The following is a 13,779-nucleotide window of genomic DNA, read 5'->3' on the forward strand; positions in this document are numbered from 1 at the left end:
TCGGACATGGGCCCCTTACTTGCGACAAAGCCTCCCCGTCTCCATCGTCAACCAGTCCTCCTGGCGCGTAATATACCAGCCTTCAGACCCCACCGCAGTAGGCGCCCAAAACACATCCGAAGGATCGACCTCCCTCTTGATCTCCAAAAGCCGCTCGTAGTTGGAACCGTAAAACGCCTGACCAGGATCAGGCTCCATCACATCCCCCTCATTCAGATACCCTCCACCCCCGGCGTGACCTTCCGCAGCCTCTCCATCCAGTCCCGCGAGATCCTGCGGTTCCCCGCCTCGACCTCGTCGGGCGTGGTCTCCTCGCTCCACGCGTACCCGATAATGCCGAACCAGACAGCCTCGCGCCACGCCGGGTTGACCGCGCTCTCGGGCGTGCCCTCGGGCGCGAGGCCCTGGATGTTGTACTGCACGAGCGCGGACCCTTCCTCGATGATGCTGCGCACGGCGTCCATGGTCGCGTTCAGCAGAGCGTCGTCGTCCCAGTTCTTCTTGGGGAACAGGCGGGACGCGGTGCGCACCCGGTCGACCGCGACGTTCTCGGCGGGGAAGTGCGCCTTCCACGTGTCGTAGAAGTTGTCGTGCTCGAAGTAATTCGGGGTGAAGTTCAGGCCCAGCGCGTTCCACTCGGCGAAAGGGGCGCCACCATCTCCTTGAACTCGGCGAGCGGCATGCCGGGTACAAGCCAGGGGAGCACGCTCCAAGTGAAGCCGGTCTCGGTGGGGAACATGATGGAGTAGCCGTATGTATGCCGCGCGGCGTAAGACGGGAACTTGCGCCAGTAGGCGTACATGGCTTGCCAGTAGACCTCGTTGGTGTTCTCGGTGCCCGGGCCGCTGGCGAGCTCAAATGTAACTCCTGAGAAGCTCGAGGCCGGGTGCAGCTTGAGCACCATACCGGTTACGACGCCGAACGTCGAGCCGCCGCCGCCCCGGAGAGCCCAAAACAGATCCGTGTTCTGGGTCTCGTCCGCGGTCACGAAGCGGCCGTCGGGCAGAACCACGTCGACACTGAGGACCGAGTCGGAACCCATTCCGTACTTTGGAAATCAGGGGCCCGTGGCCGCCGCCGGCCATGTAGCCACCGGTGGCGCCGACGCCCTTGCACTCGCCGCCGACGGCAGTGTAGCCGAGTTCTCGGGTCAGCTCGTATAGGTCATGGATCTGGATCCCCGACCCGACTTTGAGCGCAGGCCCCGTGTATGATGGCGTCTTGAACTCCTCGACGAACTCGGACCTCTTGAGGTGGTGCGTCCAGATGGACAGCGAACCGGCGCCCATCGACTTACCGAAGAAGTCATGGCCAGTATTGTGTACAACCAATCGCATGTTGGTGTTGCGCGCGAAGTTGACGGCCAGCTGGATCTGCGCCACGGTGGAGATGTTCACTGCGTACTGCGGGAACCCGCCTATCTCGCAGGTGCTGTTGGGGTTGCCGCCATTTTGGGGCATACACGTCTGGCCTTGGAGCAGGGGGATCATGACCGAAGTTGGATCACGAACACTGGGAGCAGATATTAGCCGTTGTTGGTTGTAAAGGGGGCTGCGTGTGTTGCATCATCATGAATTCACATGGGAATGGAGGTTGACGACTGAATACTCACTGAACTTCAGAGTCATGCCAACCGTCGAGGATTTCTTGACATTTCGCTGCGTCGTACGCCTCATGGCCGGGATAGCAGGCGGCACCGATCGGGACGGTCTTGATCAGCGCCCCGCCGGTCAGTTGATCGAAGGCGTCCCACTCGGATGCCGAAGGCCAGAGCTCATCGCCGGGGTAGGTTTTGCAGGCAGGAAATTTCTGCTGCTCCGTCCCGTTCTTGGGGAACCCGAACAACAATAGGTCGACTTTAAGGTCGGCGTTTGCCTTCGCCAGGTCCTGCAGAACGGCATCTGTGAGTTGCAAGGATGCAGCGTCCCCTGAAGCCCAGGAGCCACTCAGGGTCTCGGCAGCGAATCCAAGCTTGACCTTGGCAGCGGCAGCTAGAAGGACCCAGTCTGTCAGTACGATGCTTGGAGAGCAAGGCATAGTAGACCGAAGATCACTTACGTAACAGTTGGCCAACTACGCTGCCCTGAAGGGACGAGAAGAGCCCTAGAGCAGGGAGCACCGTTCGGCTGATGCGAGTCATAGTGAGCGAGCGGCAGATCAGCAACAACGAGTGACATGCCCAAGGGAGGCTCGAGTAATGATCATCGCACGCACTGTTACCACTATATATATATGCAGATTGATCACTTGGTGGCATGTTGTGATATGCTGTGCCGTACAACAGGCCCCCTGACCCCGGCAAGAAAAGATCCATACTTTTCTTGCGGCCTAATGCACAACCGACAGGTACCAGGATGTCAACGTTGCATCCCCGGTTTCCGGTGCGGTACCCGGTGTTCTGTCACGACAGTGGTGCTAACCCTATTTCGACGATTCCGTCGATGTGCAGATATTTGCGGGGGTGTATACCACCCAAGCATGCACACGCGGGATGCTTACACTGTTCTGGGCAGCCGTGGGTTGCACACCCAATTTAAACCAATTATCCCGGATGGAACAGCAGAAATCGCCAGAGCTCGAAAACGGGATCTTCAACGTCGATCGAAATCACAACGACTTCCTGCAGGGAAACGTCACATGCTATGGTCGCTGCTTTCGTCCAACGGCCCGAACCCTTTGCGAGAAAGACCGTTTCCGTAGCTCAAGCTGGTCATGCATGTAAAAATACTGTTCGCTTGTCAATGCTGTAGTTCTTTCTGCCGTTGGACCCAAGTGTTGCTGACTAGTTCAGATTAGTAAACAACAACATTTGTGGCTTTTGCGAATATAACACCGGTCATACAGAGTTTGACGTGTTTTGATGCTACTCTATTGGCATGATACATCTAGGATCTAGGCATAGCAGGCATTGGCGAGTGGTTGCAATGCCACGAAGCTCTGAAAAAAAAAAAAGAAAAAAAAAGAAAGAAAAAAAAAACAGACTACCGAAAAGAGACACAAGATAATACTCATGACCGGTCAGAATGCTACACGCGTGAAGCTTCGTGTGCACTTGGGCTTGGAATCTACTCGCACTAGCCGATTACTGTGCAACTTACCGTGGCTCGAGTCATTTATCTATCTGGAAGTGACGACTTGTGATCTTGACTACAATCCAGGGCTAGGGAAACCGTGACCGAGTAGTCAACATTGTGTTGCAAGCGCGAGGTGGAATGAATGAACAGTTTCGGAAAGAGCAAGGAAGTTATCTAGGAAGTCACTATTCGTGTGCTCACCAGCTGTATTTCCCCGGGTTCAAATGTGAACTCCATCCTGCATTTTCACCCACACCACTTTCACTACTCCCCATCAACCTCCCGTCAATAAAACCAACTTTCACAAAACTCCCACGACTCCAAAGACTCATACGTCTATGGGCAAGATGCTTTCCAAGATCATCAACTTTGCCCTTCTCTGGGCTCTCTTTTGCTGCGCCTTTGCGGCACTCGGTGTCGTGCGTTCTCCTGAATGACATTTTATTAGGCTCTGCTGACACACATCACAGGAGGCAGCTTCGCTGCCCAACGACAAGAGGGGTCAATCCAGTCTCGCCAAGAGAGGTATTGGCAATGGCGGGAGTCGAGGAATCCTGTTCAAGCTCGCCATCGAGGAGGGCGGTCCCATCATGGAGTTCAACGGTACTCTCCAGGTAACGAAAACCGCCTGCCGTAAGTTCCGACCAGGAAACCCGCTGATACTGACTGTCGGGATGTAGTCGGTCAAGAAGCAGATCCAGGCCATCAAGCCCGACTTCAAGTTCACTCCCGTCCCCCCGGCTAACACTGTGGCCCACAACCAGCTAGACGTAAGCCTACTCCCATCACAGACGCCACCCACTCCGACCGATGACTGGCTCATGTCTTTTCCTCTCATTCTAACCGAAGACCTGTTCTCCATATATAGATACACCGACAGTGCCTCGACCCACGTATCAACTTCGCCCGGGCCACCAAGATCCAAGACGACATCAACTACCTCCGGGGCCTGGGCGACGCCATCTGCGGCGACCACGGCGGCAGCGACGGCACCCACTGCGGCCAGATCAGCTGCGAGTGGAACAGCGCCATCAAGTGGTGCAACAAGGGCCCCAGCTACTACGAGACCCAGTGCAGCGTGTTTGCCGACTACGCCCAGGACATCCTGGCGCAGTGCACCAGCGAGGAGAATGGATCTACCGACAACGTGCACGGGCAGGAGGAGGATATCGTGCTCGATCACGACTTTCTCGTCGTGGTCGAGGCGTCCCAGTGCTAGGTTAGATGGTGTGTTGAGGAAGCGTGGGATAGGACAGCCACGTCACGGTTTATGTATTAAGAGGACATGATGCAATGTTAGCTAGGCCGATACCCAGGTCGAAGGGGCCTGGTACCCATCACCGTCATGACACGGACACATAATACATAACATATTGACCGGAGAGTGGCTGGAATATGTGACTAAATGCCGTGCATCCATTTGGGAACCCCAAATCTATCAGAACCTCCGACACATCAGCAAACACGTTCCCTATTGGCCCACGTTCCCCTTTACACTGGCCTCTTCGCAGCCCAAACACCACAATCAGACTTCATCACCTGACCGTTGGGCAACGTCGACCCCTTGACCATTGTCCGCTCCATGACCCGGACGAACCCTGCCTTAGCCGCGACCCGCTCGCTCGGGACGTTGCCCTCCTGGATGTACGCGATCACCTCCGACGCCGCCGGCTTCGTCTCCCAGTACTTCTCCAGCATGAGCCCGACGGCCTCGGTGGCGACGCCAAGGCCCCGGTAGAGACCGGCCACCCACCAGCCGGCCTCCTCGGGCGCCACGCGGAGGACGCCGGCGACGCCGATCAACTTTGGCGGGTTGGTCTCTTCCCTTGGCTCTCCCTCTGGCTCCCTTTGCTGTTGCTGGGGCGAGTCATCATTGGGGCCGGCGGCGGTCGCCAGCCCATACAGCGGGGACTCGGGCCCGACCATGATGGCAAAGTTCACGATGCCGGGCTTGGCGCCGTAGGCGCGATCGCGGACCATGGTGCGGGTTACTTCCAGGGTTGGTGCTTTTTCCATGCTTCTGTTGCCCCCACGTCCGAAATAGAGTCAGTAAACAAACGGATATACATCGTGTACGTAGTACATTACCGAGCCGTTTCACTCACGTTCCTCGGATATTGGCCGGATCGCGCCAGTGGTCGTAGACGCCCTGGGCATGCTTCGCCTCCGACAGGGGCTCCAGGTAGAACCGCGGAGATGGGTTGGTCATCTTCGGTTATGGAATAAATACGAAACTGGCGAATTCAACCTTGTGGCTGTCATTGGCTTTCATGACATTTGTTTTCTCTGTTCACTTCCGGAGCTTTGGCTTGCCTGACAAGGACGTCGCATGTCAGACTTGCTTGACAAGTGAGTCATAACCCCGCAGCAGCTGCGGCTGCTGCCTAGTTATGTTATCCCGTATGGAAGCTGGCGATCGTCGCTCAGCAAGGTTAGACTGATATGGCCAAACATAAGCACTGGCGACTGTGCCGTACATCGTGGAAGATAAGAGCATGCCGTTCGAATCGTTCCTCTTCGTTGAAACTTATTAGTGTCCTGGTGGGTTGTAGTTACCGTATGATTCTCTTGGATTATGTGAGTCATCGCTGATAACAAACCCGCCTTCGGCCTCACATAAGTTGGAAGCCAGAATCGACTTCTGCCCTATGATTCATCAACACATATGTTCCCAAGATAGTATACAAGTTAATCTTAAATAAATGATATACCCCAGAGCCTAGTAGTCTCAGGACGACGCAGCTTCCCCAGTAGTGATCTCCAATCCCTCGAGTCGCCCAGTACTCCTCCACTCCTCAAGGAACTCTGTCCATGCGTTGATGCCCAAGGGGTAAACCGTAGTCTTAGCAGCCTTGACAGCATCGTCACCGATATGAACGGCGCCCTCATCATTCCGATAACTAGGCAGACAGATAGTCACAGGGGCAAGAAACGGGACAAGCGAGAGGAGGCGGTTCATGTACTCCTCCTCCGCCTCCTTGGACGGCTCAGTAACGACCCCCCTGTCTTCCTCGCGTCCCTCCCCCTTCTCCTTCTTCCCCTTCTTCTTCTCGGCCTCGGCGAGAACGTAGGCCGCATGCCGCGCCGCCACGTCGTACATGTACGTGATGTTCCCCGAGAGCCCCTGCTGCGCGGGCCCCGTGAGCAGCAGGTTGGGGAACCCGCGCGTGAACAGCCCGTGCAGCGACCCGGGCCCGTCCTCGCGCCACTTGGCCGCCAGCGCGCGCCCGCCGCGGCCGGCGACGGGCGCGTTGGACATGGCGCTCGGCTCCGCGAGGGCGTGGGCGGGACTCCGGTAGCCCGTCGCGAAGATGAGGACGTCGAGGGGTACTCGCGGCCCTTGGCCACGAGGCCGGCGGGGGTGGCGCGGTGCAGGCCGTGGGACTCGGTCGGGACGAGGGTTACGTGCGGCTGGTTGAAGGTTTGGAGGTAGGTGTCGTGGAAGCAGGGCCTGGTTGGGGAGGGGCAAAGGTCAGTGTGACACAGGGGAAGGGGAAGGAGAAGGGGGAAAGGGGGGCTAGGCATACCTCTTACACCAAGTCGGGTACCAAGGCTTGAGCGCCTCGACCGTCTCCGCGTCCTTGATGACAAGATCCACCACCCGCTGCCGCATGCGATTGGACCGCGGCACATCCTTCGCCAACATCCGCTCGATGTGCCCCGGCACGTCCTCCGGCCGCAGCGGCTCGTGTCGTGCGCCGGCGGCCATGCTCATGGTCGGCGCCTTGGTCCAGCCGTCGTCCACGAGGTCGACCTCGGGCTCCGCGCCCACGACGGCGTCGATCCAGTTGACGTTGCGCCGCGTCCACCACCCGGGCTTCTGTCCGTCTTCCGTCACCTTGGCCCACGCCTCGGCCGTCATCTCGCGCTGGTCGCGGGCGTCGACGGTGCACGGCGTGCGCTGGAACACGTACACCTCTCTCGCCCACTTGGCGACCTCGGGCATGCACTGGACGCCGGTGGCGCCAGTCCCGATGATGCCGACCTTCTTGCCCCTGAGTTTCGTCAGGCTGGGGTCCGTGGGGGAACCACCTGAGACATCGTAATCCCAGCGGCTCGCGTGCATCATGTCGCCCTTGAAAGTGTCGAGACCCTCAATTTTGGGCGCCTTGGGGTGGTTGAGGATGCCGTTGGCGAGGATGACGTACTGGGCCGTGACGGTGAGACGAATAGAGTCGTTCTCCTTGGGCCCGCGATACTGCTCCAGATTAATGACCCAGCACCGCCGGTCTTCGTCCCAGGTCAGCCTGTCGACGCGGGTGCGGAAGACTCCTTTACTGTCCAACCCCCACTTCTCCGCCACGCTCTCGAGGTAACGCCGGATATCCTCACCGTACGCATATCGATGCTTGGGAACGTACCCCGTCTTCTCTAGCCACGGCAGATAGATGGACGCCTCAATATCGCAGGCCAAGCCGGGGAACCGGTTCCAGTACCAGGCCCCGCCGAATCCACCAGCCACATCCACGAGCCGGATATCCTCAGGAATAAAAGCGCCCGTCTCAAGGAGATGCGTCGTGTACATGAGCCCCCGATACCGGCGCCCAGCGAAAGAACCTTGACGTGCTGGCCGTCCACGAGGTTGGGAGGCAGCGCGTTGAGCGTCTCATGGTCGACCCAGGGATCGTCGGCGAGGTGTCTCAGCCGGTCGTTCGCGCAAGCCTCGAACTCGTCGTACTGCGCGCTGCCGTCCGGGCGGATGCGCTTCGCCTTTTCCTCCTCGTACTTCTGAGTCAGAAACGACAGTTCCGCTGCTGACGGATCGCCACCGTTGCCGCTGGTGCCATCGTCATGAGGTCTGGCGGCCATGTTGAGACAAGATCGAGTGCTTGTCACATATAGCACGAAAAAGTAATGCTGGTGGGCAAACCCCACCCCCAAGGGGGCCTCGCAATCATTTATAATATGTAAGCGGAGAGTTGTCCATCCGCTTTTTGCCGTGCCTCTTTGGAGTCGGGACAGACCGACACAGGCCCCCTATTGGGCGAGGAACGCCCCAGTCTTAGGGACCGCCGCTCTTTACATCAGAATAACCAGGCTAGCGCTGCATTGCTCGTATGTCCCTAATAAGCCTCAACCCCAATAGCGACGCTTGATATGCGAATAGCGCAAGTGGTCGCAGCTCTCGCCTAGGCAACGCAATGTAACCACGTTGAGGGGAAAAGGTCATCTTGAACCAACACCAAGCGGGGTTAGGTCCACGACCGTTCCATTGCATCGGGTGTTGGTAGCAGACGCGACGCCTTGTCGCCAAGCCTAGAAACGAGTAGTTCATTCGTTAGCTTACCCAAAGGATACCGTTTCTACCTTATGGGGGAAAGAAACTCACCATTGATAATGGCGAGTTCTAGATGTCGTGTATTCAGAAAGGTGGTGGCTGGTTTATTCCCCGAGGCTCACATATCATACATTAAAATCACCAGTGGAGGTAAGCAGGAAGGGATCAGCCAGGACTGGCAATGCTATTATGAGCTGTTAGGATGACCCAAGTATTTCGATTCAAAGATCCAAGGAAAATCCTCCAGGTACAGATATGCACGGAAATAACGAGACAAATGGTATCTACGTAACCCCAAAGCCCGAAGAAATAATGCCCGAAGAAGGGGGTCGTAACGATTCGTGACCTTGCGCCGGCGCCCACGTTTCCGCCTAAAAGTGGGCGTAAACAAAACAACCCAAACAAGGGTTCGTTCACTTAGCCAGCCCAGTTCATACCCGTTGTCCCGTTGCTCCTCATATCGGTGCCGTAGCCCATCCCCCGAGGCTAAGATATGTGTCAATGTCCGTCATTCCTTCGTTCTCCAGAACACCCATCAACTCCACCTGCTGAGCGTGGCTCAGGCTGCCTTGTCGTTCCGGTGGCATGCCATGCATCTGTGTGTCGCCTAGCCCCATAACGCCGAGACCATTCGGGTTGTTCGAAGGTGCCCAGTATTCGTTGTGAATTGCGCCAAAGGTGTAGGGTGAAATAAACGGTGGGGGTGGATTGAACCAATCGTTAACGGTCGTCGGTTGTGGCAGTGGCCTTTGACCTTGAGGGTGGTGATTAGGTGGCAGGGGAGGTATAGTAAAAGCCGCAGGATTTCGTTGCTGCTGCTGTTGTTGTTGATGATGGCCCATTGCGTGGTTCTGTGGCAGATTGACAGGGGACCCGTGTGTCAAGTTCGGTGTGGTCATGGCGGACGCGGGCAACATAGGTGTTGACATGATTGGGGTAGCGCTAGCAACCGGTTGGACCGACTCAGGCGGGGGTTGGGAGATGATTTGGTGGTGACAACAGAGGAGGAGATGCGTTGGTGTCCGACTCAGGAGGTGTGGATTCCTCAAGTAACAGATTCTCGTTCGATTGGGTGAACTCTGGAGGGAAATAGCTGAAGCGTCGACCAGAAGGATCACTGGGAGCCGGGTTATGGAAGATGGAGTTGGAGCGGAAAGTTGGCTGGCCAGCAAAAGGGTTGTCGAAACTGACTTGCTCCGGCGCGGTATCAAATACGTAGCCGAACTGCGGAGGGTTGAAAGCAGGCACTCCGTTTGTGGGACCTTGCCTAGACACGGTCGTCGCACTGGAGTTGTCAGAGGCTGATGGCGAGTTCATGTCTTGCTGTGATGACGGTGTTCCAAAGGTACTGGAGGCTGACAGCACGGGGGTGTGTCTTGCTTCATAACTCCGAAGGCACGCTTTCGAGAACGTGGAGTAGAGTTCAGATGCAGCGCTTATTCCGGGCCAACGCTCAGCGCACTGGTCCAGGATATCAAGAGCCACGTTGACAAGCTCTTCGACTTCATCCCGAGAGTGCGCGCCGCGAACATCAGGGTAAGCAGCAACACTCCAAAGTATGGTGTTAAGTGCCATGTATAAGGTAAAGACAAACACCCATGTGATGTCGACTGCAGCCGCCATCATTTGCTTGCTGGATAGGTCGATAATGAACGCGGCAGAGTCGAAACACTTGACGGCTGACCTACTGGACGGCTTGGGTACCTGAGGCGACGGCCTGTGAAGTGAGATGACCATTGTATGATATTTGCCGGTAAACCTATACGGTGGTCAGCGATGCTGGGCTGTCAAGCAGGGCATTGCTGGCGGTTGAGGTAAGATACTAACCATGGCTTACACCAAGCGGGACTTGCTGGGGAGGCGTCGAGCCACTGGTCCAGTTTGGTCTCCATTGCCGCAAACCAGGGATGGCGCTCGTCCCTGGGTTCTGGTTGCTTCTTCTCGTACAAAACTCGCTTGATCTCCGACTGACACAACCTCATCTTACAGAAATGTATCGCTATCAACTTCTTTTCGTCGGCCGGGCCTTGCAATATGCCATGTTCGGTTATGTTTTCGTCTTTGGCGCTCTCGAAGAATTTCACATCAACAAGGTCGTCGCTCTTGGCGAAGCCGTTTGGCCGGCCCATGCTCGAGGCCAGCCCGAACTCGAACGCTGTGATGGTCCAGCTCAATCGCCTACGCATATCCAGCGTAAGGGGGTCCTCGGTGCCCATGGCTATTGTCTTTTCATCTGCTAGACCTAGCTGTTGACATATGCGTGTTGCTAGACCGATAATGTAGTAGACTGAGGTTCGAGTTGGGGTCAACAGTGAGTACTGCCCTATCAAAGCAAGGCACTGTATTGTTTTCAAGTCTTTTGGGCGGACGACTTCCTCAAAACGCTGCATAGCAGCGAGGTAGTAACTATCAGCAAGCCCTGCGTAGGTGGTATCGAGCTTCTGCATGCTGATGGCCATGACCATCCTGATCACGAAATGCTGGTACGCGTCTTGGCTTCCATTGTACACGTCGTCAAGGTCGCTGGCTAGCCTGTTTTCATGAAGGGTCGGTGTCAGGATTTGCCCTAATTTCACGTATTAGCAGTGTTCCTGCAGAGAATAGTTGTACGAGCTGCCGTACCACGCTGGCAGTACACTTCGACCAGTTTGTCTGCAATGGCCCGGCTGGGCAGAGTATCTGCCGGGAAAGAACTGATCATGGGATAGCTCTTCTTCCTCGACATCATCGGGGGCGGTATGCTGAAGGATTGCGACCGTAGGCCCGTATGGCCTGGGCCGCCGACTGCCGCTTGACGCCGCCCTCGAACTCCGGGTATGAGCTGTGAGATGTGCTGAGAATCCGTGTAGCGCTTGGCTTCTTCCATCAGGATCCGCGTCATGGCTATTCCGCTCGAGGGTCCGAGGTAGCGGGGGTTTCGTCTGTCTCGTTCAATCGAACCAAGCCTCCGGGACCGACAATGTCGTCGTTGTTTTGAGGGAAACTATCCTCGTCCGTGTACTGGCCGAGCTCGGCTTCGAGAGCCCGCACACGTGCTTGGAGCTTGACGACATAGTACCGGCTGATCTTCTTGCCCTTGGTGGTGTCGAAGTATTCGCAGACAGATCCGGAGCGTTCGCACGGGAGGCAACGGGGCAGCGTCGGGTCGCATCGCGTCTTTCTCTACATGATGCACGGGGACAAGTCAGCACGGCTGGTCCTGGAACGGAAATGTCGCAAACAAAAAACTGGCAGTTGATGCAAGTTCCCTTGCGGTGGAGAAGGACGGCACGTACCTGACGACAACGACAACATGCCGTTAGAGTGTGCGCGATGCGATGTGAGCCATCTTCCTCCACGTGTTCATCCCGAATAGCAATGGCCGGGCGGCCGGGCGGGTGGTAGCCTTGCGGGAATCTCGGTTGGTATGTTCCTAGGCCCTCGATATGGCGGAACACATCGGAGGCGTCCATCTGTGTGCTTGTGCTCTAGTGGTATATCGGATGAGGTCGTGGCACGCGGTCGAAAAGGGAGCGAGAGGTAGAGAGAGTGTGGTGTCGCTGCGAGGTTGCATCAACTGGACTGGATTGGGGGGTGTTGAGCATGCGATGCGATGGATGGGATAGAATACGCGGGGGATATCGTTATCTACGTCCCGCGCTGCTGTTGCAGTGCAACTGTACCTACGGCAGGGCAGGGCAGGCAGGCTGGGCGAGCATGTATGTACTTTTGCTAATGCTGGCTATCCCCTGTCAATGGAAGCTTCCAAGGTTCTAGTCGGGCGGGCAATACGCGGGCAATAGGACGTGCAATAAGGTTGTCGATCAAGGCCCCACGTGCGGATTGGCGGTTCAAGTTGTCTTGTCTTGGAGGAGACACGGTCGTTTTGAAAATAGAAGATTGGCAAACTAGGGGACCAGGCCGATTTCCTCGTCGCATCATTCAACCAAGAATCACACAGGCCATGGGGCATGACTTTTGCACTGCCGGTCAGGCCAGTTTGAGCATCGACTTGGCGGAGAGGAACATGAATGGATTTGACGTTTGATGGCACAGCGCTAAGTTGGACGCGGATACAGTGGTTGTAGACCTTCTAGAAAGAAATCCATTGGTTCCAGGCCCCTCCCCAAGCGACCTTTTTTGGACTTTCAGGTTCCCGTTCCCGTACTCCCCTTTACTCCTGCGTTTGGATGGGGCTCTTTTAGATTGTGAGCCCAGCCGTAAGTATGTACGTAAGTGGACATGTCGACATGCGGTCACTTGTATGCTGTTTCGTTTCCTCTTTTTTCTTCTTTTTTCCCCCTTAGGGCCCGACGCTTTTCTCCCAACTGTCTGTCTGCCCTTGTCGCATTTCATCTTTGCTCACTTACTCGATCTGGGTAGAGGGCGTGTTAAGACGCGGCAGGCCGCAGTTCGTTAGGAGCCTCTGCCTGCGAATGCTGCGTGGCGCGGGAATCTAGCGGGCCTTAGGGGTCTGGCAGAACTCCATCTTCAACAAACAAAAACAGGTATCAACCCAGCAGTTGTTCATGCTCGGACGTACCGAGCTCGAGGTGACAACATCCAGTACTCGGCGCCTTCAGGTTTTCTTGTCCTTTTTGATTATCTGCGACGAGGCTGCTTCACCGTTGATCGATACACTAGTCACATTGGACCTCTCCACAGCCTACACTATGGGTGAACTAGAGATTATGGCAAGTTGGGAATAAATTTCCCAAGCACATGAGACGATTTCCCAAGCTGTCAAGCGACTCGAGCCGCCAGGCCTTTCGTCCACGCCCGGCCTGTCCGCACGCAGCCCGGCAAATCCTCGCTCTTTTTGTTGGCGCGAACTCGTAGTCGACGATAGCTTCATCATCGGAGCCGCTAATTTGGGCGGTTTCAAAACTCAATCCAACTACAATTCCAGTAAATCCAAAGGACACTCGGCCATTGTGAACCCGGCAATCATATACATCCTGTGACTTGCGTGGATTCTCCCCACCTCTGCACCCAATCGCCCGGCAAGGAGATCTATACATGCCAGATATGGGAACGGTTTGATATCATCCTGATTACTTCATCTTTCTTTTTTTTGGCTGTTGCTAGCGCGATGGCGTAATGGCGCAATGAGCCCGACAGGTCGGGAGGAGACCACAGGAGGTACTTGATGCGCACATATCCTCAGCTCGTATTGCTTTGGTACCGGCCTTCATGAGGGTTAGAGCAGTTCCACCTGGCTAGCCCGATAGATCTTAGAAGCGCCTGGGAGAACATGTCAAACTACGGCAAAAGTGCGCTAGCAGATGCTTCTAACACGATCTCGCAACATGAAACTGCCAGATTTGGAAAGTGAGTGACCTATCCTTGGGTCTCTTCCATCATGGCCAGATCTCGAGATTGTTCGGACATAAGGTGAATCGTTGAGGTCTTCATGTCCCTCAGGTAGGACTCGATGACTTGGTCGGA

At 56.1% G+C, this 13,779-nt stretch overlaps 6 protein-coding genes across 6 annotated transcripts; 1 reads left to right on the forward strand and 5 right to left on the reverse strand.

The window, feature by feature from the left end:
* Window positions 1-212: 212 nt before the first annotated feature.
* PG997_006834 (uncharacterized protein) lies at window positions 213-2,140 on the reverse strand (the record flags this gene model as incomplete). Its single annotated transcript, XM_066811149.1, has 5 exons — window positions 213-635; window positions 656-1,048; window positions 1,107-1,512; window positions 1,613-2,006; window positions 2,059-2,140. 5 exons carry the CDS (start codon window positions 2,138-2,140, stop codon window positions 213-215), a joined length of 1,698 nt encoding a protein of 565 aa, XP_066670072.1.
* A 1,281-nt stretch (window positions 2,141-3,421) lies between these two features.
* On the forward strand, window positions 3,422-4,293 carry PG997_006835 (uncharacterized protein; the record flags this gene model as incomplete). Its single annotated transcript, XM_066811150.1, has 4 exons — window positions 3,422-3,493; window positions 3,545-3,688; window positions 3,755-3,844; window positions 3,955-4,293. The coding sequence occupies 4 exons, from the start codon at window positions 3,422-3,424 to the stop codon at window positions 4,291-4,293; spliced, it is 645 nt and encodes a 214-aa protein (XP_066670073.1).
* Window positions 4,294-4,565: 272 nt separating this feature from the next.
* Window positions 4,566-5,283, reverse strand: PG997_006836 (uncharacterized protein; the record flags this gene model as incomplete). The annotated part of the gene is made up of 2 exons (XM_066811151.1): window positions 4,566-5,094; window positions 5,180-5,283. The coding sequence occupies 2 exons, from the start codon at window positions 5,281-5,283 to the stop codon at window positions 4,566-4,568; spliced, it is 633 nt and encodes a 210-aa protein (XP_066670074.1).
* A 519-nt stretch (window positions 5,284-5,802) lies between these two features.
* On the reverse strand, window positions 5,803-7,883 carry PG997_006837 (uncharacterized protein; the record flags this gene model as incomplete). Its single annotated transcript, XM_066811152.1, has 4 exons — window positions 5,803-6,364; window positions 6,406-6,525; window positions 6,602-7,575; window positions 7,632-7,883. 4 exons carry the CDS (start codon window positions 7,881-7,883, stop codon window positions 5,803-5,805), a joined length of 1,908 nt encoding a protein of 635 aa, XP_066670075.1.
* Window positions 7,884-8,807: 924 nt separating this feature from the next.
* On the reverse strand, window positions 8,808-9,251 carry PG997_006838 (uncharacterized protein; the record flags this gene model as incomplete). Its single annotated transcript, XM_066811153.1, has 1 exon — window positions 8,808-9,251. One exon carries the CDS (start codon window positions 9,249-9,251, stop codon window positions 8,808-8,810), a length of 444 nt encoding a protein of 147 aa, XP_066670076.1.
* Window positions 9,252-9,315: 64 nt separating this feature from the next.
* Window positions 9,316-11,804, reverse strand: PG997_006839 (fungal specific transcription factor domain-containing protein; the record flags this gene model as incomplete). The annotated part of the gene is made up of 6 exons (XM_066811154.1): window positions 9,316-10,111; window positions 10,180-10,598; window positions 10,722-10,918; window positions 10,975-11,235; window positions 11,307-11,514; window positions 11,691-11,804. The coding sequence occupies 6 exons, from the start codon at window positions 11,802-11,804 to the stop codon at window positions 9,316-9,318; spliced, it is 1,995 nt and encodes a 664-aa protein (XP_066670077.1).
* Between the last annotated feature and the right edge of the window lie 1,975 nt (window positions 11,805-13,779).

This window comes from Apiospora hydei (genome assembly GCF_038363865.1).
Source record: "Apiospora hydei strain CBS 114990 chromosome Unknown utg000005l_segment0_segment0, whole genome shotgun sequence".
Classification (NCBI taxonomy): domain Eukaryota; kingdom Fungi; phylum Ascomycota; class Sordariomycetes; order Amphisphaeriales; family Apiosporaceae; genus Apiospora; species Apiospora hydei.